The sequence below is a fragment of the Lutra lutra genome, chromosome 5 (genome assembly GCF_902655055.1).
Source record: "Lutra lutra chromosome 5, mLutLut1.2, whole genome shotgun sequence".
Classification (NCBI taxonomy): domain Eukaryota; kingdom Metazoa; phylum Chordata; class Mammalia; order Carnivora; family Mustelidae; genus Lutra; species Lutra lutra.
This window is the reverse complement of record NC_062282.1, coordinates 92762211-92786610: the sequence shown is the minus strand read 5'-3', so window position 1 is coordinate 92786610 and position 24400 is coordinate 92762211. Positions and strand designations below refer to the sequence as shown.

At 36.8% G+C, this 24400-nt stretch overlaps 2 protein-coding genes across 6 annotated transcripts in view; one reads left to right on the top strand and one right to left on the bottom strand.

Annotated features, from left to right (window-relative positions):
• The first annotated feature begins 788 nt into the window (after window positions 1–788).
• On the top strand, window positions 789–10879 carry DIMT1 (DIM1 rRNA methyltransferase and ribosome maturation factor). Of its 2 annotated transcripts, none has more exons than XM_047731313.1 (12): window positions 789–1035; window positions 1364–1437; window positions 2602–2688; window positions 4026–4087; window positions 4177–4270; window positions 4356–4405; window positions 5473–5596; window positions 5727–5819; window positions 6631–6695; window positions 7334–7397; window positions 8860–8966; window positions 10440–10879. In XM_047731313.1, exons 1-12 carry the CDS (start codon window positions 957–959, stop codon window positions 10480–10482), a joined length of 942 nt encoding a protein of 313 aa, XP_047587269.1. In that variant the 5' UTR covers window positions 789–956; the 3' UTR covers window positions 10483–10879. The 2 variants fall into 2 exon arrangements, with proteins under 2 accessions (XP_047587269.1, XP_047587270.1); XM_047731314.1 differs by having other exon boundaries at window positions 790–1066.
• KIF2A (kinesin family member 2A) overlaps window positions 8817–24400 on the bottom strand; it is a 74957-nt gene continuing 59373 nt past the window's right edge. For 2 of the 4 annotated variants that reach the window (XM_047731309.1, XM_047731310.1), the window contains exons 17-21: window positions 24200–24313; window positions 23167–23317; window positions 19581–19682; window positions 16773–16908; window positions 8817–14143 (exon numbers count right to left, since the gene is read on the bottom strand). In XM_047731309.1, coding sequence (XP_047587265.1) covers window positions 14058–14143; window positions 16773–16908; window positions 19581–19682; window positions 23167–23317; window positions 24200–24313 — 589 coding nt within the window. In that variant the 3' untranslated portion in view covers window positions 8817–14057. The remainder of the gene's footprint in view (window positions 14144–16772; window positions 16909–19580; window positions 19683–23166; window positions 23318–24199; window positions 24314–24400) is intronic. The other 2 variants (XM_047731311.1, XM_047731312.1) reach the window with 1 other exon arrangement.

Here is a 24400-nt window from a genome sequence, read left to right as displayed (position 1 = left end):
TCCAAACAGGAGCATCTTTTTTCAAGAAAATACAGCACACACTGAAAAACTAAAAACTGAGAATCGTTACATTGGCAGGCAAAACAGACGTGGACCTCATACTCATGGAGCTAACAATCGGATACACCCAACACAAAAACTTATATTCACTTTTACTGCGTTTCGGACTTTCTGCCTCTCTCTTTCAATAGAATTGACTCTGGGAAGAGCAGTTTCTTATTCAAGTTTCTTATTTAACTTTGAATGTCCAGCACCCAGTAATGTTTAATCGCGGCTGGAGCTCGATAAACGTTTTGGGAATGAATCAATGCCATAAAAGGAAGCAAAACAGCTAGTAGCTCTACTGGAAGTAAATATCTGTTGCATTCCGGGAGGTTCTCTCCACAAATCAAGCAGCGAACTCATTCGCCCAAAGGAGCAAGCCCCTTATACCAAGATCCTGGTATCCCATCCCAGAGTTTGCTGGAAAGCAGGAGCGAGGCACAGGACAGAAACAAATCTTCTCTGGATTCCACCGGTGTTAGCACCTGGCTTGAGGAAACATCCACACTTCTAACGGCATTATATAATTTAAACCGCCTCCACATCTTTGAGAGCACCACCCCAAAAATTACCGGACCCACTCCGCGACGACAGAAAAGAGAAGCCCGGCTCTGCTTCTAAACTAGCCAATCCAAACAGCCAGGATAGACGGCGCGGTGTCTTTTGGGATGTGTAGTCTATTCAGTTTAAGGCTGTTCCTCATGACTACAATTCCCGGCGGCCAGGGGGCTCCAACGTCTGTCCCCTTCCTGGGGGCGGAGCGCCCGGCGAACTGGGTCTGGGCCCTCGCCCCTCCCCCACGTGACGGAGTGTGGTGCAGGCAGTGCCGGGGTGGGAGTTCCCACGTGTTGGTGCTTGGTAGCCGAATTTGGTCTACGCTGATCTCCAAGGCCTGTGGGTCTGCGCCCGCGGCGATGCGGAAGATCAAGTCGGGGACGAGTGGTCGGCGGCGCGAGCGGCTCAAACAGAGCCGGGAGCTGAAGAGCGCCGGAGGTGGGGACAGCCGGGAAGGGGCTGTGTTCAGGTGTGATCATCCCGCAGGACCCAATCGGGGACACGGACACAGATCTGGGCCCAGGACTGTAAGGCCGGTGGCGGCGGCGCTCCTGGATCGCCGGCGAGGCCTTGGGCCGCATCTGCCTTCCTTTCCTGAAGAGGGGGTGGACTTAAAGCACTGGGTCACCTCGTCTCCGAGCGTGACGTTCGATGATGGCTCTCGTTGGCGCAGAAAAGTTCCCCCAACCACCCTGCTTTCTCCTCTGGGACGGTCTAATGTCTGCTTTTCTTTGGGAAGTTAAGGCTCTTTCGTATTTTCTTCCAGGACTCATGTTCAACACGGGGATTGGACAGCATATTTTGAAAAACCCTCTCATTGTTAACAGCATTATCGATAAGGTTGGTGTGGAAGAGGAAAAGGAGAGAGTTGTTGAGTTATTGATTTTATTCTTAGGAATACTTCCATGCACGGAGGATGTCTGTCACAAAATAGGTTATAAATATTTGTAGAATGAATTGAAGAATTGTCTGGGATTCATAGGCTGACTTTGGCATGATTTGCTTTATTCTGTGGTCTGGGCGTCTCCTGGCTCGAAATTCTTTCTGTAGATTACTTACTTCATAGCTGGACATCTGTACTTGTTCAATTCCAGATTATTGTTATTCTATTTCTAATCACTTTTCTAGACACTATCACTGTTAGTTTTTATTTACTCCAGAGCCTAAAAAGATGTCATAATGACAGCTTAAGTATTTTCCGCAGAGAAACTTAAATGTTACAATCCAGTGCCTCATATAAACCCTTTGGAGTATTCTTCTTGTGTGGGTGATGTGGATGTTCTCTTACTGTTCTGGATGATGAGAGTGCTGGAACATGAAATGTATGTGATACAGATTATTTTCACAGTTACAGAGGAGGCATCCTGGAGCTCTAGAGAGCTCTAGAGAGAACATTACATATTTAGAGGCTCTCATCTTGACCTAGTGTTGTTTGCCTGATTTTTTTTTAACCTTTTTGGCTCATGGATTTCCTTTGAGCAGCTGATGAAAGCTTTGTATCCAGCACACTGCAGCTTTGTGCATACAAACATCTGGGGCTGTGTACAATTTCTAGGTATTCCTATCCCTGAAACCATACATGGGTTGAAAATTGAGAAATCCCAGTGCAACATGCTGTGATACTCAGGCAAGGTCGTCATATACAGTCCTTTTTTGTTTGAACTTACTGATAATAAGAGTTGGCTAAAAGATGCTGTTGGAGGTAGAAAACAGAAAGCCGTTGAGGTAGAACAGAAAGCCGTTCCCAGAAAGTTCCTGCTTTTCTGAGTCCTAAAATTTTCTGACTCCCAACCATTGCCCCAGCTTAGGAGAGGTGACAGATTTCCACTTTTACCTAATGTTAATGAGAAAATTTTGTCAAGCACATAGATCTGAAGGAATCTCATGGAAGTGGAGTCAGAATAATCTCTTAACCACGTGCTTTTGAGCAAAGACACTCAGGTGTAAAATAAATGATGTGTTTGGATGTGCCAGTAAAGCTAAAGTAGCTGTGCTTCCTTGCAGGCTGCCTTAAGACCAACTGATGTGGTGCTGGAAGTTGGACCTGGAACTGGCAATATGACTGTAAAGTTGCTGGAAAAGGCAAAAAAGGTAAAAAGGGAATTATTTGTTTTGGTATCAGAAATGTATATGTGAGTAGGCTCACCTGGTTTACAAACAAATCTATTTTAATTAATCACTGTTACTTTAACAGCAACCCTTGATACTTTGCTCATAGCTTTATCTTAACAAATACAGGCAAAATGGATAAAAGTGGTAAAACCTATAAACTTCCAGCTATAATCTAAGTCCTAGGAATGGAATTTACAGCATAGTCGCTATAGTTAGCAATATATATTGTATGTATATTTTAAAGCTGCTAAGAGAGTAGATCTTAAAAGTTCTCATCACAAGACAAAAAAATTTTATATATATGTATGGCAATGGATGCTAACTAGACTTTTACACAATATATGCATATTTTGAAGTATATAAACATATTGTTATACACCTGAAATTAATATGTTATAATGTGAATTATATCTTGATTTCAAAAATTGGATTAGAATAAAGAGAATATGGGATGTATTAATCAGCAAAACAGAAAACACATTCGATTTTTCAATACAGGGTATTTAATATAGGGAGTTGTTGACATGGTTGTTAGATGACTGAAACAAAATGGGAACACACTGGGGTACCTGGGTGGCTCAGTGGGTTAAGCCTCTGCCTTTGGCTCAGGTCACGATCTCAAGGTCCTGGGATAGAGCCTCACATTAGGCTCTCTGCTTGGCGGGGAGCCTGCTCCCTGCCCACCCCCCCTGCCTCTCTGCCTGCCTGTGATCGATCTCTCTCTCTCTCTGTCAAATAAATAAATAAATAAAATCTTTTTTAAATAAATAAAAAGAAAATGGGAACACTGAAGTAACCCAAAAATAATAATTACAAAGAGGAGCTACCACCTCTAGGCTCAGGGGAACAAGTAAGGAGGCTGGAGTACTGGAACCTAGAGGAGGAGATCTGAAGAACTGTATCATGAGATTAGGATGCCACCTGGCTGCTGCTGGTAGCTTCTGTGTGTCATGGAAACCCAGTTTCCAACTAAATGGATCCAAAATGTAGGAATGGGGTTAAGGGAACCAGTCGGCATTACTGGAATACCCATGGGCTAGCAACAGCAGGAAACAGTTACCATCAAAGGCCTCAAGGAGCACAAGGAGGAACTGCCCAGTAAGAGTGGGAGCCATTGAACAGGGGCCAGAGAGCACAGTCTGCTTTTCTGAACGCTGTTCTTTGTTGTTTGAAATGGCAGAGAATTGAAGGAAAATTGAAGGTAATATTGTGGAAAAAAGTTTGATTCATGTTGATCATGTAAGAGTTAGGATTGAGATAACAAGATTCATACTCCATAATTAACCCCCAAATACTTTTTTTTTTTTTAAATGTAGGTGGTTGCCTGTGAACTTGACCCAAGGCTAGTAGCGGAACTTCACAAAAGAGTTCAGGGCACGTGAGTATGAGTATGCAAGACAGAATTAAAGTGCATTTCAATCTCATGAAACAGTACTGTTTTTTAATTGCTATTTTTCTTTTCATTAGGCCTCTGGCCAGCAAACTTCAAGTACTGGTAGGTGATGTGTTGAAAACAGATCTGCCATTCTTTGATGCTTGTGTGGCAAATTTGCCATATCAGGTATGTTTCCATATTGTTGGGAACATTATACAGAATGTTTCTATGGTGTGTCTTACCCAGAAATAACTAGTTAATTCTCTTACAGATCTCTTCCCCTTTTGTCTTCAAACTGTTGCTACACCGACCTTTTTTCAGGTTTGTGACAAAAGACCAAAAAATTACTGCCAAATCTTAGGCCATAAACACAGAGAGCCAAAGATAGAAGTTAATTCAATTAAAAAACTATTGGGGAATGTTTTGTAGAAAATATCTATTTCTGTGGAGGTCTTTCTCTCTTTTTTAATTCAGTTGACAGAGTTCCGGTGGGGATGTGCAGTGTAAGGACTGCCTCTGAGACCAAATGGCCTTTCCCTGTTTTCTCATACTCTTGCCATTAGTCTGGGTTAGACTCCTTATTACCCTGAATCTGAACAGTGGCAGTGGCCTCCTGACTAGTCACTAGCACATTACATAACAGGGGTTTTCAAACTGCAATTCAGAAATCTCTCACTGCTTATAAATTTATTGAGTCATGACCATTTTTTTTTTTTTAATGACATGGAATAGAGTCTATCAGAAGACATTCATTGCATGTGGCCGGGTACTTACAGTTTTATGAAACTTTTGCTCGAGTTACATCAACACATATATGTACACATATTTGTGGCGTAGGTTGCAGTGTTAAATATTTTTCTTAGTATGGCTCATTGTCAAAAAAGTTTCAAACTCAAAACCCAGCTTTGAAGATGCTCTTCTCCTATGCAGGAGCCTCCAAAAAGCCTCCGCATTGCTTTCTGACATCCACACTCCTTAGCCTCGGAAATCAGGACGCCAGTGTCACAACCTCCTCTCCTCCTCAGCTCTTCCATAAGGGGGTTTCCTTCCCCATAAATAGCATTGGGCTGCCAAGCCAATTTGGTTTGAGGTGTTTTTTTTTCCTCGAAGGGTTAATGAACTAGTGCTTATCAGAAATACTTTCTCATCTAAACACGGAGGGTTTATATGTGTAAATTAGTGGTGCAGCCATTATAAAATGAAAAGCCAACTGGCTCATTTTATGGTAATAAATCTAAAGCTGAAAGTTGTCTGCCTTCTAATCAGCTAAACGACTTCTCATTAACCAGATACTGCTTTGCTCTATTTCCTACCTAAGAAAACTGATGTTGACATACCTTTATAGTTAAAAGTAACCATTTTCCTTATTCCTTCTACTATGTCTTCAGATGTGCTATACTTATGTTTCAAAGAGAATTTGCTCTCCGACTAGTTGCAAAGCCTGGAGATAAATTATACTGCAGACTCTCAATCAATACACAGCTGTTAGCACGAGTGGACCATCTGATGAAAGTAAGTGACTGTTAGTAAAATAATGTGGCTTACGTCATCCGTCAGCATCTAATTGTGCCTCTTGTGAGGAATGCATATTTGATTATTAATTTAAAATTCTTTTTTAGAGGACTCATTTTCTGATTAACAGGTTGGAAAGAATAACTTCAGGCCACCTCCCAAGGTAGAATCCAGTGTTGTAAGAATAGAACCTAAGAATCCGCCACCACCTATCAATTTTCAGGTGAGGTTAAAGTACTAGGTCGTTTAGTAAAGGAGGAAAAAAGACCAAGCTGGAAGACGTGTGTCTCTAGTAGCAGAAAAATACTGAGTTAATTTAAATGTCTAAACAGGAAAATGCCAATTATGACATCCCTAGGTTGGGAGTAGATGGAATAATTGGATGTAAGATCGTTGTGAAGAGCACAAAAAAGCATGGAAAATGTTTGCAGAAAGTACAACTTAGAGTGGCTTTGCATTTTGCTAACAAGTACAGCTATAGAAAACATGTATCTATTTGAGTAGACTCAGAAAACAAGTTAAAATGAAAATAGTTGTTAGGGCAATATTATGAATAACAATTTTCAATCATAATTTATGTTTCTGCAATTTAAAAAGTGAGTAAGTTGCATCACTTCATGTAAAACCATACTGCACATGATTAGTTGTGTGGTTGGTAACTCCTGGTAATGGAGTGGTTTGTTAATTACTCCTATAGGGTGGGTCAGGTATGTTGCACAAGCTATATTCTAAATCATGTCTGTTTTGAATTGTTTTTTGAAAATGTACTTTGATTTAAATAAATGTCACATACTTTGTTCAGATGTGGAACATTTTTTTTCCTAACTTCTAAAATTGAGGATAAAATTTTCAGTGGGGTAGACAAAAGTGCCAAAAATCGAGTACATATCTTTGCATGGGTCAACCAGATCAAGATCAGAACACTTTCATCACTCTAGAAAGTTCTTACAGTTTTATATATTAAAAGACAATATATACCTAGCCGACACAGGTAAGGTTTGATATTTTAAGAAATAATTCATCTTCTGTTTCAGGAATGGGATGGCCTAGTAAGGATCACCTTCGTTAGGAAAAACAAGACACTTTCTGCTGCATTTAAGTGAGTATTTTACTCATTTATGATAGATGAAGGACCAGTGCTATAGAACTGTGCTAAATGATAGCATTTGGTCCTTATCCTGAACATAAGGAATACCCATGTCCAGACACACTTGTCCTTTTTCACCAACTTGTACTTTGAGGGGCAGGAAAATTTAACAAAGGAAGTTCCTGAAATTTGGAATTAGATCAGATTTTTTGGCAAAAGAGGAATATAAAAACTCCCAAAACTTACCACACATCGGTTTCATTTTTCCATGGAAAAACAGAGTGATGGTGGCCCCTTTCCACGCTTGTGAAAAATTCATGCAATTTTATTAACTTGGAAACATTTTTAAGTAGCAGTTTGAAGCCCAAGGGCAAAAGAGAGGTTCTGAAAGCTATTATTGCGCTTTTTTTCTTTTTAAGGTGATGTTTTTGTGGAGTGTCTAGAACTCCTTTAAGAATTTCAGAGATTTTTACTAGAACTTTACTTTTTAAATGTAACTAGTTTGCAGTTGTTTCTTAGGTTTAAATATTCAACACCTTTTAGTCCCTTAATTTTACTACATGGAACATACGTTTAACTTTACCATAAACTGAAAGGAAAGTATAATCTCTAATTTTGGAAAAATAATAGCAGTATCGCTTATGTTATAGGTCAAGTGCAGTGCAACAGCTACTGGAAAGAAACTACAGAATTCACTGTTCAGTCCATAATATTGTAAGCAAGAAATATTTCTATGGTCTCTGGTTCTGAATTGTTGTGTTTTAAAATGTCCCTCTACTTCCTATTCTTTTTTTTTTTTTTTTTAAAGATTTTATTTATTTGATAGAGATCACAAGTAGTCAGAGAGGCAGGCAGAGAGAGAGAGAGAGAGAAGGAGGAAGCAGGCTCCCCGCTGAGCAGAAAGCCCGATGCGGGGCTCGATCCCAGGACCCCGAGATCATGACCTGAGCCGAAGGCAGAGGCTTTAACCCACTGAGCCACCCAGGCGCCCCTACTTCCTATTTTCATCTATCATCACTTGATTCTTAATTTGGTACATTCCAGAGGATTCTTAAAAGTAATCTATTAACTAGCACAACCTTAACTTGCTCTGATAGGTCAATACTGCTGTGTGTTCCTGGAATAGATGAGTGGCCTTGATTACTCCACCTGAGCTTCTTTAACTAGTTGTTTTTAGACATAAAAAGCCGTTCATTTGAGTCATAATTTCCCCAAAGCTTTAGGTATGTGTAATTTTCCCAAAGTTTAGGTATTTAGCTCCTCCCCTTAGCTCAAAGTCTATACTATTTGCTATGCTCTGAATTGTGACCATTCCTTGTTTGTTGATCATGAAGCAATTCAATTTAAAGTCTGCATTTTCTGGGTAACTTTTTTTAATACCCAGAAATTCAAATAATTTGAATTAAGTATAGGCTGAATAGCAGATTTACAGTTGTAAGCCTCATGCCTCTTTACTATCTGTGCAACATTTTCTTCACCCAATTTTCTATGTGTGTCAGCACACATACATATAGCCATAAATATAACTGTGATGTTTGATAACTTTTTAGTTCTTTCACTTTAAACAGAGCAGAAAGACAAGAGCAAATATCCATTGTATTTTTTTACTCAGATTTTGTATGGTTTAATATATCATATTGCTACCTTCATTTTCTCTCTTATGGACAAAATCATTAAACATCTGCCTAGGTAGGAAAATATTAAGCTGGATTAAGAAAAATTTTTGGAGGAAAGATGTGAGGTATAAAATATTTAATATTCCTCAGGGTCAGAGGTCATCTCTTTGAGAAAAACGGGCTGATAAAATTAAATTTGTGCCAAGAAAATGTGAGATATTTTTAAAGGAGTAACAGTTGCTGTAAAATTCAGTTTACAGCTTTAATTATTTTTTGATATGAAGTACCTTAACTCCAGAAACTTAACTATTTCAGAATTTTTAAGAAAAAGGGCAGTATACACATTTAACTCATTCAGAGTTTTCTGAGTATTTGGTATATGCTGAAAATTAACTACTTAATAATTAGAGGTCCAATTCTAATCTGCACAAATAGGCTATTCAAACTATCATGAGCAAATAAAGGTGACTATTTTATCAGTTACTGAACTAAAAAAAAAAGAGCCAACATGACTTCATTAAAGATATGTTGTTCATTTATTCTGAATCTTATATTGATAGATAATACCAGAAGATTTCAGCATAGCAGATAAAATACAGCAAATCCTAACCAGCACAGGTTTTAGTGACAAGCGGGCCCGTTCCATGGACATAGATGACTTCATCAGGTAATAACATTTTCCTTTTCTCCTAAGTGTTTACATTTCTTTACTGTGACACCTTCAGATTAGAGATTTAAAGGCTTTTAAGCGGTATAAGGTGCTACCTGGAGTTATTGCATAGCACTTCCATGGCATGGAATAGTATTTGGTGTAGAAGATGGAGGCTAGTTAGCTGCAGCAGAATGAACATTTTAAGAACAGTAATAAAGAACAGTCCGAGCCTGGAGACAGCCTCTGTGTCAATGTGTGTTGTGGTATGTGTGCTCCTCCCCTTCAGCCTCCTCCCCAAACTCCCATTCATAGTTAGTCTTAATAGTGTCTTCAAAGTAGCTTGTTAAGGTAGAAGAAGCATAATGCATGTCATTGGTTCTCATTTTTTTTTCTGTACTGGGAAGAGCTATTGTTAAACAGATCCTACACGTGAAATAATGTCAATTATAATCATACCTGGTTTTCAGTTCTAACTGGTTTAGTAATCTAGTTACTTGTTTTGTAGAATGAGGCAAGTTCTACATACCTAAAATAAAAGAAGGGTGTCACAATTAATGGGGTAGTCCAGACCAAAATGTATTTTCCTTGAATTGTTAGTCTTATGAAAGCAGATTAAGCCTTCAGTTACCTATGCTCACTGTTTTTAAGCATTAACACTTTGATTTCCTAATATACCACCACTTAACAGCTTTTGCCTGTTTAGCCAATTCATGTTTAGAAGGTCCATGTTCTAGGAGCTGAATTAAAAATGAGGGTAGATTGTTATAAAAGTAACTGACTTGACTTTTCTAAGCTGGCAGCATAGTTTCATATGAGACAGATGGGGTTTATATTTTATGTTGGCAGGCAGTACTACTGAGTCTTCATCAGAGGTTAATCCTAGGGGTTGAACATTATTCATAAGTACCGATCTTCCTTTTCAAACATTCTAATCCACCTTCAATTCTTCCTGTGGGCCATCCTGAAAATCATCTTAGTTCTAAACAGAAATAGTCCATCTTATTTTAATTCTCACCAAATTTCTTCAAGGTTATTAAGCATATGCAGTTTGCTAACTGGGATCTGGTAAGTACAAAGGTATCGAGAGAAAAGCAATGTGTTAAGTACTTAATTGGAACCTCAGTAAGTGAGCCCAGAGAGGAAAAATGAACATGTAAAATTATCTCCTGTTTTCTTACCATGTTGAAATGGAGTAAGGGCCACTGAGGTCTTATGTCTGGATAGTGGAGATCTAAGATAATTTGGTCAGCGTTACCATAACTTAAGACACATAGGCTGTGACAAAAGAGGTCAAAGAATGATGTGATTTTAACCTATACCTTGCAAATTTAATTGAAGAGTAAAGTTTCTGTAATGACTAGTGTTAGGAAGAGGTGGGCTTCAGAGGTTTGCTGATGTGTTTGTTTTAGAATTCGTGGTATAGGAACTGTGTATTATATGCAATAAATTACTTTTTCAATACCATTTCATTTTGGTTTCTTTTTTCAGATTGCTACATGGATTCAATGCAGAAGGTATACATTTTTCTTAGGAATCTGGAAAACAATTTTCCAAACTCAAGAAAAAGAAACTGGAATTACGTATTTTTAACAATTTGAAAAGATGAACCATGCCTTTCTTCACTGGAACATATGTGCTTGACTATTTTTGACTTCCTACTACTGTCACCATTTATTACTCTGAATTTTTGTGGTAGTAAGTCAGTCAATTCTAAGTACCCAATTTTTTTTTTGGTTTTGATGTGTTTTTAGTATCTAAAGTAGGGCAGGGTCCAATCTTTGCATGATAATTTCAAGAGCCGCAGGCACGCACAACTTTACACTTAAAAGTTACCATTTCTAACAGATTAGTGTATAAAGATATTACTGTTCTATTTTCTATGTTATATATTACTATGAGGACCTCTCTAGGTCTTTGTCCCTCAAATAGTAAAAAAAAAACAACAAAAAACTAAAATATGCTTAACTCACATATTTCCCGTAGTATTTCTTTTTATTAATCTGCACAATAAAACAACTGTTTCTTATTTTGCTTCTCTCGTTCCTTGTTTATCTTATACAGCTTCTTTCACTTACTGCCTATGCGTTCAAGATGTCCTGTAGCATTCATAGGCTCCATCAGGTTCTGGGTAAATGTGAGTCCACTACCGCCACCATGCGGTGGTGCCAGGCATGTGACTTCTGGGCCTGGTTCCTCAACTGAAATAATGAAGCTCAACTAGAATAAAATGAACTATAAGACAGTATGTTTTTTCTTGGGGAAAGCCACAGGTTTAACAAAATTTAAAAGGGTTTTATAAATCAAAACTGGCTTTGAAGTTCAAATTCTGCCCTTCAACTTATTTAAAACAAACAAACATCAAAACCAGCCATTTTCTCATAACTAGAAGCTCTTGGTATTCATGTGACTTCTGGAAAACTAAAAGTTCCAGCATCTTTTTCATATACTAATGCTTAGTTTTAAGCTGTTTTTAAAATGGCCGGTTGACAATTTAAATAGGCGCCCTAAACAAGTCTTAATTAGCTACTATGTTTAAATCATTATAAATATAATACTAAGTGTTGTTAATGTCTTTTGATAAAGAACTATAGTACCTGATTATTTTATTTATATAAGGAAATTAATAAAAATATCTTAATAACTGACTTTTTTAAAGCCTAACTTAATAGAAAGACTGCTTCCAAATTATTTTAACAAAGGTACACTGAGTAAACCTAGAAAGGAAGTTGTTTACCTAAACAGATTTTTTTCTGGCTTCAGAGTGATATACTAAAACACTCCTATATAAATAATTACTTATTAATAGGAATATCAGCTTTCAAAAAATCTGAGAAAGTAAGAATGTTTAATCCAGATCCAAAAAATTCCTTAAATAGCTGCATCAAGCCACTTCTACATAAATATTAAATATACCTTGAGGTTTTTTTACTATCACAAAACTACTTACTTTGCAAAATTTATTTGTACCATCTCTAGCCTTAAAAATTTTAAGAATTAATTCAGCTTTCCCTCTATTTCCTCTTGAACTCTTCCCCTATGAACTACTACTAAGTTTTAGTCCCTTTTCTGGCCTTCAGTTTTCCCTATCTGTAAAACTGAAGGTTTGGATTATACCACCAAAATCTTTTCTGGCACTAATCTTCTATAGACCTTGATTACTGATTAGAATGAAGCCAGTAATAGTATAAGGCAGCATATTTGAACGTTAAGGAGATCTTCCAGAGATAGTACCCATCTTATTTAATAAATTAAGAATAATCTGTTGTGCTTTAAAGTGAGCAAGTTCACATCTCTTTATTGCCCTCTGAAGGTTGGTTAGCCTCAAAAACTACCTTTTTAAGCAGCCTCTGCAAGGTCAATAGTATCTGCTCCATTCTTCCTCTTCTCTTTGAAATAAACACAAATAGAACATATCTTACAACTGCAAGAAAACCTGAGTCCCTTCCAAAACAAAGGTGATTGTACTGAAGTAAATTATCTCTAAAACTCATTCCATAGATATTTATTAATAAGCACATTGTGAAAATCTACATTTGTTCTAGATTTCAAGTTTACAGAGGAGCATTTCACCATGGTGTTAGGATTTCCCACAACTACCCTCTGGGTTCTATGAACAATGAAGTAGGGAATCTGGCTCATGTAACTCTCTATTCATAGCTTCCCTTTGCCTCAAATGAATGAGCAGTAGTTCCTTTGAGTAAATCAAAACAAGACATCCTTGGGAGATTTTTTTGTTATTAATCTACTCCTGGACTCTATCCTAGGAACTAAGGGAGAACTCCTAGAGAGATATATAAATCTTTTAACAAAATATATACATGAAAAGTGGCCAGTTTTCTTCCTTGGAGTAGCAATCTGTAAAAATAAGTGCCACCATTTAAAAAGCAGCATACCCTAATCGAACTTATTGGCGAGACTTTGGTGATTCTCACCAAGTAAGAATGAAACGTCACACATTAGGTAATGGATGGGCTTGGGTTTGATCTGCCTTTTAAGGCAAAGTCAACTCTCTTTCATCTTAATTCTTTCTCATGGGAGTTATGTACTGTCTACACTTGGCTTAAACTAACAGTTCTATTATGGACTACTTTCAGTGTACATGTAAATATTCATGCATCAGAAGCCAATTTCCTTTATCAGTACATTTAGAAGGTACATTTTGGGGTGCTAATGGACACTTTTAACTTAAGTAATGGTATTGGTAAGGATCAAATTGCACTATTAGTCCTGTTAATACCACACTGGAACACACACTGCATATATATGTATTACCCTAAGATAAAACTCTTTTCAGAATTTTGTTACTTTTTATTATACACCAACTAGTTTATATCTTAGTTCTTTACAAAGAAAATGCTAAGAAAATTATAACCACATTATATGGTTTTAAAATCATAATTCCAGATTTCTTTACATATAAGATGGAATGGTCCAGCAGCTATGTCCACTGTCACAGACTTTAGTTCCATTCAATGATATGGCACATCCTGCAAAATTAACTAGTCACACACAAAAAAATGTCTCAAATACAGTAAAAATGTACACACAATAAAGGTAATTTACAATGACAATTAAGGAATGTAATTTATCTTGGCTGTGCTTCAGAATTTAGGGTCAAAAGCCTTAGTCAAGGCACAAAGCAGAAAGAGGTGAGCACAGCTGTCTCTAGGAGGGGGCAAGGTATGTACAATCACTGATGAGGTATGCATGCACGCAAAGGATTTAAAACTGCTCAGTCTTGCTACGAAAATTGAACCAAGTTAAAAGGAAATGCTGTGGCTTCCCCCTACTATTCACCTCTGTATCAAGTCCACAACCTTACTTCATACAGAAAATAAAATTGGCAAGGATCTCCAAAAGTAAATCACTGCTTGGGTAAATGAAACAAAATGCTTCACTATTCCCAAATGTTGGTTGTGCCTTCTGGACTAGAAGCATTTTGTAGACAAAGGAGTGTTTCACAAAATTGAAATGTCATTCAGGTGAAGGGACAAGACATTTTCCACAGACACTTAAAATTTCAAACTTTCAAATGGCCCTTACAGCTGAACCATTGTATGTTACAGCAGTGTGGGTTCTGGGGGTCTTTTAGCAGCAAATGCTGATTTAAAGGGCACGGGGTCTCTTCGGGTTGATTTGCTTGCTGGCCTGTTCTTCTTCTTGTAGAGCTGCACGAAAAGATTTCACTTTATCTTGGAAAAAAGAAAAGAACAAGAGAATAAGTACTGCGTTGCATGCAATACAGTATACAACGTCATGGGTCCTATCAAGTCGGCAGCCTTACTTCATAACATTAATGCAGGATTTTTCCTTTTGTTCTCTGTTGTCCGAAACTCAGAATTAAATATAATACTCAACTACAGCAAAAGTTCCATTATTTAAAGATTCATGAAAATAACCTTTTTTAAAAAAGATTTTATTTATCTATTTTAGAGAGAGAGCGCTCATGAGTGAGAGAGCACAAGTAGGGGGAATGGCTGAGGGAACAAGAAGCAGAGGGAGTAGAAGACTCCCTGCTGGGCAGGAAGCCTGATGTGGAACTCATCCCAGGACCCTGGGATCATGACCTGAGCTGATGGCAGACACTTAACCGACTGAGCCACCCAGGAGCCCAAATATAACTTTCTTCTCTATCTTCAACGGGTTTCTGTTCTGTTTGGCACACTTTACAGTGTTGAATTTTGGCTTATTTCAATTCCTTTTGGAGTGCAGACAGGCTATATTATGTGTGTTAAATGTGTACGGTCCTGTCAAAAAAAAAACATTGAGTCCCTGAGATCAAGAGTCAGAGCGCCTGAGTGGCTCAGTGGGTTAAAGCCTCTGCCTTCGGCTCAGGTCATGATCCCAGGGTCCCCACATCGGGCTCTCTGCTCAGCAGGGAGCCTGCTTCCCCCTCTCTCTCTGCCTACCTTTCTGCTTACTTGTGATCTCTGTCAAATAAGTAAATAAAATCTTAAAAAAAAAAAAAAAGTCACATGCTCTACCAACCAAGCCAGCCAGGTGCCTCCAAATCTTATTAAATTATAAAGTAGATATTTCTTCCCTCGATATTAAGAAATTTTTTTTCTCCCCCCCCCGATATTAAGAAATTTCTATTCCCAATGCCTATTTTACCTTTTTAAGCTATGAAATTTCAAAAGATGTTTGAATTTTTAAAAACAAATGCCATTTTGTCCTTATCAGGGATTGTAAAAGGGGATAGAGAAGAGGGATTATAGAATAATCTATTTCTTGGTCTTACAATTCCTACTATTATGTATTAATTCAGAGTCCCATAAGAATATTACTAGGTAAATAAATTGAAAGAGGCAAATAAAATGAAGGTGAGAAATATCTCATCTCTTTTTATACCAGTGGTTCTTAATCATGGGTGATGTTCCCCCACTACCCCCCTGACATCTGATAATAACTAGACATTTTTGACTGTCACAACTGGGGTAGTGGCTACTGTCATCTAGTCATCAGAGACCAAGGATGCTGGTAAGCAATGTACCGTGCACAGGATGGTACCCTCAACAATTATCCAACTTAAAATTAATGGTGCAAAGGTTATGGCCTTTGGGAAAAAAGAGAATATCAGTTGGAATCTCAATTTCTTTCCCCTCTTTCGAAGAACAATGATATTTAAAAAATTAACTTCTGAAATTTAGAAAGGAATTTAAGGATCTCTGGATCTCATATCTGTTAATATAAGATAAAAGCTCTCAAACTTCTTATGTTAATACCAAAATTATCTCTGGATGGTAAAAAAAAAATTTTTTTCCTAAAAAAAAATACAACAGCTAGACAGTAATTTCTTCAAAGTTATGGATACACTTAATATAACTAAGTTGGATGCCACATATTACAAAGAAAAAAATTATAATTCATTATGATCTGTCCTATATAAAATACATACAGAAAAGCTCTTTGTGAGTTCTGATAAGAAAAATGATCAAAACACTTTAACCAAGGCTTGAATATGAAGAATATGAAAAACGAAAGTAAATTTTAGAAATTCACATTTGCACCAACAATTCTGAATTGGGCAAATGGTCACTGCTGGCTCTTCATAGAATATGATTTCAAATACCCAACTTCACAAAGAACCTATGTTAAAAATTAGCCAGTCTGGTGTTAAGAACTAGCAATTTGATTCTGGTTTTACACTGCATTTCATGTACACATACAAAGATATCCATTCGCATACAAGTGGAGAAAACTAATTTGCCAACGCCACAGAAACAAGTACATAGGATAAACGTGTATGTGAAGCTACACAGACAAGCTAATTAAAAAGCCAAGAACAGATGGCATGAAGGTAAGTCACATACATTCGCAAAGTAGGAAGGAAATTGTTGAAAGGTCTTGAGTTGTTCAAGGTCTTGAAACCTTCCCCTTGATTTTTTAAGGCTTCAAAGGAGAGACATGACACAGATGCACAGAAGAGATGCAGATAGGAGGCTATAGAAGGGATGGTCCTAAATAGACCCAACCTAAGCAAAATAATTCTGACAAGCACTGACCTATCAAACTAAAAATCTGAATGAGTGTATAAAACTTACAAATTTGTTAAAATCCATTTTCCCTCTTTAAACATAAGATGTTTTTATCTTTTCAAATGCCTAAAAGAGAAAGGATAACTAAAAAGCACTTGAAAAGAATACTCCATGTTTCTTTTTTATAAAAAAACAGAATGACTGGTCTGTCTTTATACCTCTGGAAATGTATTAAATGGTTGCCATAATTTTTATTTTAGATACCCTCTTGCAATATGAAAATCCTACCACCACTTACATACAAAGATGGAGATTTCAAGCACTAAAATGAAAAAGAAATTACCCCGCAGCTCAGTTAAAATGTCTATTTTTTGCTCAAGAATAGCTTCAAGTTGAGTAGCATATGAATCTACATCATAGTCTACTTCTTCAGTCATCTCTAGAAGAGCCTTTTCATCTTCTAACCATCGGATAGATTCCTAAAAGGACAAAAATTAAAGAATCCAATAAGCCTCTTTGTAAGACAGAAACCAATTTACAAATTTCACATATGTTAAATATATTCAAGCATACCTCAGATGGTATTCTCTAAAATATTAATAAGTATAAAACATCTTTATTTACATAGTAAAATTGAGAAATTTTTAGAAAATTCTAACACAAACACAAACACGATAAGCCAAGCAAGGTAACTTCATTTTTCTACTTTTACTTTACCCTGGGTAAGGGTTTGGGGAAGGGAGTGAATCAAACATGTATCAATCAGTGAGCACAATAATTCTCAAAACTTTAGTAGCTACCCCTAAAATTGGGGAAGAATGGTATAATAAAACTACTGAACAACTTATTGAGGTCTATGGTAGCCTAGAACTTGCAAACCATGTAGAATGTACAAACCCATTTGGGGCCTCATAGTGGTTGGGTCAAGAGTTAACCCTAAATTCCAAACACTAGGTCTTCAAAATTATTGTAACTATAAGAGATCAACAGACAGTCAATTTTAGAAGTCAAACAAATCACTATACAGTAGCTACTTACTATTCATAGACTAATCATTCTTAAGTGATTTTAGATAATGTGGAATTTATAAGTTTCATTTCCTAGCAAAGTCATGAATCATATAAATCATGAGCAAGTTCATACCATAGTGAGTTAAAGAGGCTTTGGATATGTAAATGGGCACTTTCTAGCTTTCAGTACAATTTAATAGTTAATTATAACTAGACTACACATATTATCAGGCTGAATTTTAGCAACTTAGCTTTAGATATCTATTAGACAACTATATATATATATGTATATATATATATATACATATATATAGTTTTCTATACCTATATATATATCCATCTCTCTATGTGTATCAATTAAAACACATATACACATCCCCATATTTTTCTTTTTCTTTAGTTATCCATTTAATCTTTTAAAACAACACTCTATTTTGAGAAATGACAGATCACAGCACAGAATAACAATAAACCGAATTGTAAAAAGAATACTGGATTGAAACTGAAAAATAATCACTTCTGCAAAAAACAAAGACCTTCTAGATTTCATCATAAAATGGCAGAGTGGGAAATGATAGTCTTTATATGACACCTTGCTCCAAAAGCACAGAGACAATTTTCTTAAATTACAAGTGTCCTTTCCTGATTTAATCTAAACACCTAGGCCTCTAAATAGATCACCAAAATAAGGGTTTGACTAAAACTGTTTTTCTTTTTTATTTTTTTTTAAGATATTACTTATTTGAGAGAGAGAGAGCGAGAGAGCGCAAGCATGCAAGGGGAGAGGGTCAGAGGGAGCAGAGTCCCCACCGAGCAGGGAGCCCAATGCAGGACTTGATCCTGGGACCCCAGGACCATGAATCAAGCTGAAGGCAGTTGCCTAACCAACTGAGCCACCCAGGAGCCCCCCTGCCTTTTTTCAAAGACTTTTTAAAAAAGATTTTAAAGTGAGTGGCAGGCCCCCCACTGAGCAAGGAGCCTGCTTCAGGACTAGATCCCAGAACCCTGAGATTATGACCTGAGCCAAAGGCAGATGCTTAACCAACTGAGCCACCCAGGCGTCCCAGAACTGTAATAGTTTTGATGAGGGTACATCCTATTCTCAACTTATAAAATAAATAGTTCTGTTATATTTTTGAGCCTTTTTTTTTTTAAAGATTTTATTTATTTTCTTGACAGAGATCACAGTAGCCAAAGAGGCAGGCCGTGAGAGAGAGAGAGAGAGGCTCTGAGCAGAGCCTGATGCAAGGCTCGATCCCAGGACCCCAGGATCATGACCTGAGCCGAAGGCAGAGGCTTTAATCTACTGAGCCACCCAGACGCGCCCATTTTTGAGCCTTTTATCCAGGTGTTTAAATGGCCTACAGCTGACTCATGTTAATATTTGTTTACAAATAAATATTTCTCAAACATCAGAGAAGGGACACAGGTCAACAGAAAGACTGATCTATTGTTCACCTTTTCCTCAAAACACTTTTTTTTTTTTTCCCAAAACATATTTATAGTCTCCATAATGCTAACTAAATGTTAGCTTCACTTCCTCTTAAGTATCATTCTCCAGGGTATTTTCTTGTTATAAAAGGGAGCAGGTGGGGGGAAGAAGGAAATCATACAGTAAATCACACCGTACTTTTAATAGGCTGAATGGACAATGGGATGAATACATCAGCAGTTACTGGGACAGACAGGGATTTAACTATCCTCACACATCTGCCACTGTAGTAACCTTCCCTTTCCTAAAGCACTTTTCCTCCTTTGTAAGGAAAGATACTTCCTCAACTGTTACGATAACCCTTAGAAGTTTTTCTTACTTATGTCAGATAAACTGTCCTAACATGGAGAAAGAGGTGGTGGAGGACAGAAGTTCAACCCTTTTCTAAAAATGGACAACTAACTAAAACAAACAGAGCAGGAGAAGAGTAGTAAATAAGCTAGGTCTTTTCACCATGGCACCAAAGAAACACTGTAACCACCATTCATTTTCTGTCCAAAATATCCCATACATATACTCTACACCCTACAAATACACATATACATACACAAAATAGTAAATTTTAAAAATTAGGATAATATTCAAAGTATTATGAAAGTTCTTAATTTCCCTACAGAAATATTTAATGAAAGGTCCCATCTTATTTTACCTGGAACACTGCCCTGTGATCTTCTACAACTTGTTCTTCCATTTCTACCATTTGTGAGACAGCTTCATGGAAAGTAAACAATTGGGGAGAAACTTCTTCTTCCTTAAGATGAACATAGTTTAAAAAATTAGGATATAAAATTTACATTTTAAATGCTACATAAAAGTAGTTTTCCCACATCATTTATAAAAATGTCATTTAAAAAAATGAGAAGTTTGCAAGATAAAGACTACTAAAATATAATATAAAAGGCAAAGCCACAACTCCCTTTTATGGGTCATAAGTATCCGATGTAACACTCAGTAAGACAGCCCAAATTTAAGCCTCTCAGTAAGGGGTAGTTTTCACTTAGCCCAGGTTTTACTGTAGAATTACCCTAAAAAAGCAATCTCTTTTGGAATAATGCAACTTTTCAAAAATATATTTATTATAAGCTAAAATATACTAAAATATTTCCTCAGTATTGTTTTATTTTTATAATCTAAGCCATCTGTATGTCTTAAATATCTTTTCACCAGAAAAGAGATTTCAAGATAATGTCTTCTATGACTGTGACTATCAAATTAAGTGTTCTGAAGGTCTCAACTCTTACTAAATCTTAATTTCTGCATTACACCATACGGTATGTTTGTCAGTTTTTATAGAAATCTTAATCGACAACTGACTTTACCTCATCAACAAAAACCCCACAGACATAAATACAACATATTATTAGTCCTACATCAAGTGAAAATTTCTCTAGCCTTGCTTTCTTTTTTGAGCTTCTTTCCCAACCCCAATGTCTATAATGATTTATTTCCTCAAAATGTGGCTTTAGTGATGAGGTTTACTTAAAATTGTTTTATAAAATGTGAGTTTAAAAAGTGACTTTTTCAAAATAGATACACAATTCTAAATGTATGTACAAATTTTGGTTAAATAGTATAAGAAGACATTTGACTTCAATCAGTATGCTACCATCTGTAAAAGTTTATATATATATAATCAAGTTGGTCAAAGAACTTTTTATCTTCTCTTTGGGAAACAAATATGTTTTTATTAAGACATGCAGGCATACAATATATCATACGATAAACACACTCAACCAATTTTATTCATTATATTTGCCCACCTCCCTGTCAAGCCCAGAATGTCCTCTTTCTTTTTTTTTTTTTTTTTAAATATTTATTTATTTATTTGACTGAGAGAGATCACAAGTAGACAGAGAGGTAGGCAGAGAGAGAGAGAGAGAGAGAGAAGCAGGTTCCCTGCTGAGCAGAGAGCCTGATGTGGGACTCGATCCCAGGATCCTGAGATCATGACCCGAGCCGAAGGCAGCGGCTTAACCCACTGAGCTACCCAGGCGCCCCTGGAATGTCCTCTTTCTTTTGCATTAAGATACTATGCAAGTTCCTCTCACTTCCATGCAGTCTACTTAGAATACTTTTTTTGTCTATACAACTACTTCTGGAATGCTAATGCTCTTTATTATCTTCTACTTTGTATACTTATGTTGGTTTTATCTGTAGGACATGTCTTAGACCCTATCCCGTTTTAATTTACCTTGTTAAGACCTTAATACAACAGTAAGAAAAGGTACACAGGCACCAGTAAACTCAACTAAAAAGCTAAGGCTGAACCACCTCAAGATAGTTCCAGGGGGTAGAAAATTTCAAGGAAAGCCACATACTCTTAAATATGGAGAAGACTCCAAGAACTCATGATGTTATACTTCAAGCCTCTGGATCAGTCCTACCTAACCTCTCCAAATTAAAGTCCTACAAAGACCCAACCAGGCAGACAGAAAAATAAAATGGAAAAAAATCTGCTACAGAGAGGGCCCACCTTGTTTTCATTTTCCAAATCCTTAAGAGGCACCATACCTAGGTACAGTACATGGTTGTTTCAAGAATGCAAAAAGCAACTATACCAAACTTTTGGAGACAGGAGATAGGAATCTCATTTTCAGGCCAGGATCTCATTTTCAGTTTTTTATTTTCCATGGTTCAAAGTTTAGAACTCTTATTTTAAGCCAGGAACCCCAAGTTCCCTCACTTTTTGGAAAAGCAGTTAAAAAGTAGAGATAATTATGGTGTCTACTACATAGAGTTGTGAGGATTACATCAGATAATAAGTAAAATGCTTACTTAGTTAATGTAAGTTATGTAGTAAGCAACTAATAAATGCCACCTTTTATCATGAGAAACTACTACTGTAAGATTCTTAAAAGAATATATAAAACTATGTAGGTTATACATTTTTTTTTTTAAGATTTTATTTATTTATTTGACAGAGAGAGAGAAAGAGAGAGATCACAAGTAGGCAGAGAGGCAGGGGGAAGCAGGCTCCCCGCTGAGCAGAGAGCCCGATGCGGGGCTCGATCCCAGGACCCTGAGATCATGACCTGAGCCGAAGGCAGTGGCTTAACCCACTGAGCCACCTAGGTGCCCCTGTAGGTTATATTTTTAAAAAGGAAGTTAATTATAAAATCTTTTACATCTCACAGAGAGGAATCCCCTCAACATATTAAAGTAATCATATGAAAACATGTATTGGGGGTGCCTGGGTGGCTCAGTGGGTTAAGCCTCTGCCTTCGGCTCAGGTCATGGTCCCAGTGTCCTGGGATCGAGCCCCGCATCGGGCTCTCTGTTCAGCAGGGAGCCTGCTTCCCCCTCTCTCTCTGCCTGCCTCTCTGCCTACTTGTGATCTCTCTCTCTCTGTCAAGTCAATAAATAAAATCTAAAAAAAAAAAAAAAACAAAAAACATGTATTGTTTGTGCTTTTTTTTGTTACTTCTTTATACCTCTTTGTCTTTATACAACAGGTACATTATTTTTATTTTTTGAGTAACTGGGAATCAAATTGTTAAATTATGAAATGTCACTAGCCATTTCAAACATACAGAGTACAACCATACTTAACAAATGTTAGCATTTTGCCATGTTTGATTTTTTTTTTTTTAAGATTTTATTTATTTATTTGACAGAGATTACAAGTAGGCAGAGAGGCAGGCAGAGAGAGAGAGAGGAAGCAGGCTCCCTGCTGAGCAGAGAGCCCGACGTGGGGCTCGATCCCAGGACCCTGGGATCATGACCTGAGCCGAAGGCAGAGGCTTCAACCCGCTGAGCCACCCAGGCGCCCCTACCATGTTTGATTTTTGATAGAGTTCATGCATTCTTTTTATATGCAGGAGTCCATAGTTAATTGTTTTTAACCTATATGTATGATATGTTGTATACGTAATTCTTGAAGTTGTTTTTTCCCTTTATTACTTTCAATACCACCAAAGTTTAAAACTGATAGAAAGTCTGAGGGGGGGTAAACAAACAAAAAAAAAAAGTTTAGATCAGGGTCAGCAAACATTTTAAAGGGGCAGATAGTATCTATTTTGGGCTTGTTTTTGTCATTGCTTTTGTCCGAGAAAGCAGCCAGACAAGTTGTAAATGAAGCATGGCCATAATTCAGTAAAACTTTATGCATAAAAACATATGGCTGGCCCATAGACTGTAGTCGGCTGACCCCGATGCAGATGGTAGTTTACAATCATTAATTCTGCTACTGATGAAATGAACTAAAATCAGGTGATCAGAACTATATTGTCACTCACGTTCTGTTCACAAAGAAGTTTCAGATCATCTCTCTGAGGGGAACTCCCCACACCCCACTGTGCCTCTAAGTCATCAATTTGATTTGGTGGGTGGTGCATTATTGGACGGACATCACCAGCAGCAGCTGGATCCACAGTCAATTCTTTCACCCTATTAATACATAAGAGGCACCTAAAATTAACAAAGACACATGCAGAGGATCAAGAAACTACCATCCTATTCAATTAACATATTAAGACTGATGATGTCAGCTTTCCAGATCAAGTTTATCTGAAATCTGTGTAAAGACTAAAGGGATATTCAGCTGATGAACTTTCAGAATTTAGTGAGGTAACTTTACAATTATTTCAGAGATAATTATTGTGCATAATGACAATTAGCAAAGTATGTAGATTCAGTATTTCAAAGTAAAAACAAACTGTTTTTGCAATTAAATTATATAAACAGAAAAATGCTAACAACAGCACTTAGACCAATAAAGAGATTATTGCCAAAATCAGAGAACTTAATATACTTTGTAGATTTTTAGTTGTTATGATGCTCTATTAAAATAGCCACATGTGAAATAATCATAATTCTAACATATAAAGATTATGTTATAAAGTTCTATCAATTAAAAAATGTTTACCTATTATACTTCAGTTTACACAGTGGGAGGGTACATGTTCTAAATCAAACGATCTTTGTCATTTCCTCGCAGACAAGGAAATTTATAAGAACATACAGAGTAACGGTAAACTTCTCATTTTAAACAAGACAGTTTACCTTTCAACTATAAATATGCAAAGATGACATCATCCTTAAAATTATGAGGGGCAACAGGAAGCCTGAATTCTAAATCAACATTTTAAAGCAAATAAATTAGTAAAGTACACAAAAATGAAGATCATGCAGTACAATCATCACCTGCCAAATGAAATGAAAATGAAAAATAAAATGGCTCAGAACTAAAGTATAAATGAAATATTCATATGTAACACAATTCAAAAGAAACTATGAAAATAAACATCTTATGCATAGAAGGAAGTAGACCTGGTAATCGAAGGAGAAAAGTCGTCATACTCATAAGAAGGAGAGAGATCAGGGCGACTGCCACTACCCTGTGAGAAGGGAATGTCTGATGGACTAATTCCAAACTCCTTTACTCTGCAGCACCAAAACAGCAACAAATTAAGAGAAAATGCTCTTGTAAAGACAGCAATGCACATTTCAAGTTTTTATTTTGTATTCAGC

Coding starts and splice junctions, on each gene's coding strand:
- DIMT1 (XM_047731313.1), top strand. CDS start 957: ATGCGGAAGATCAAGTCGGGGACGAGTGGTCGGCGGCGCGAGCGGCTC. Junction 1,036..1,363: donor GGAGCTGAAGAGCGCCGGAG/GTGGGGACAGCC, acceptor ATTTTCTTCCAG/GACTCATGTTCAACACGGGG. Junction 6,696..7,333: donor ACACTTTCTGCTGCATTTAA/GTGAGTATTTTA, acceptor CTTATGTTATAG/GTCAAGTGCAGTGCAACAGC.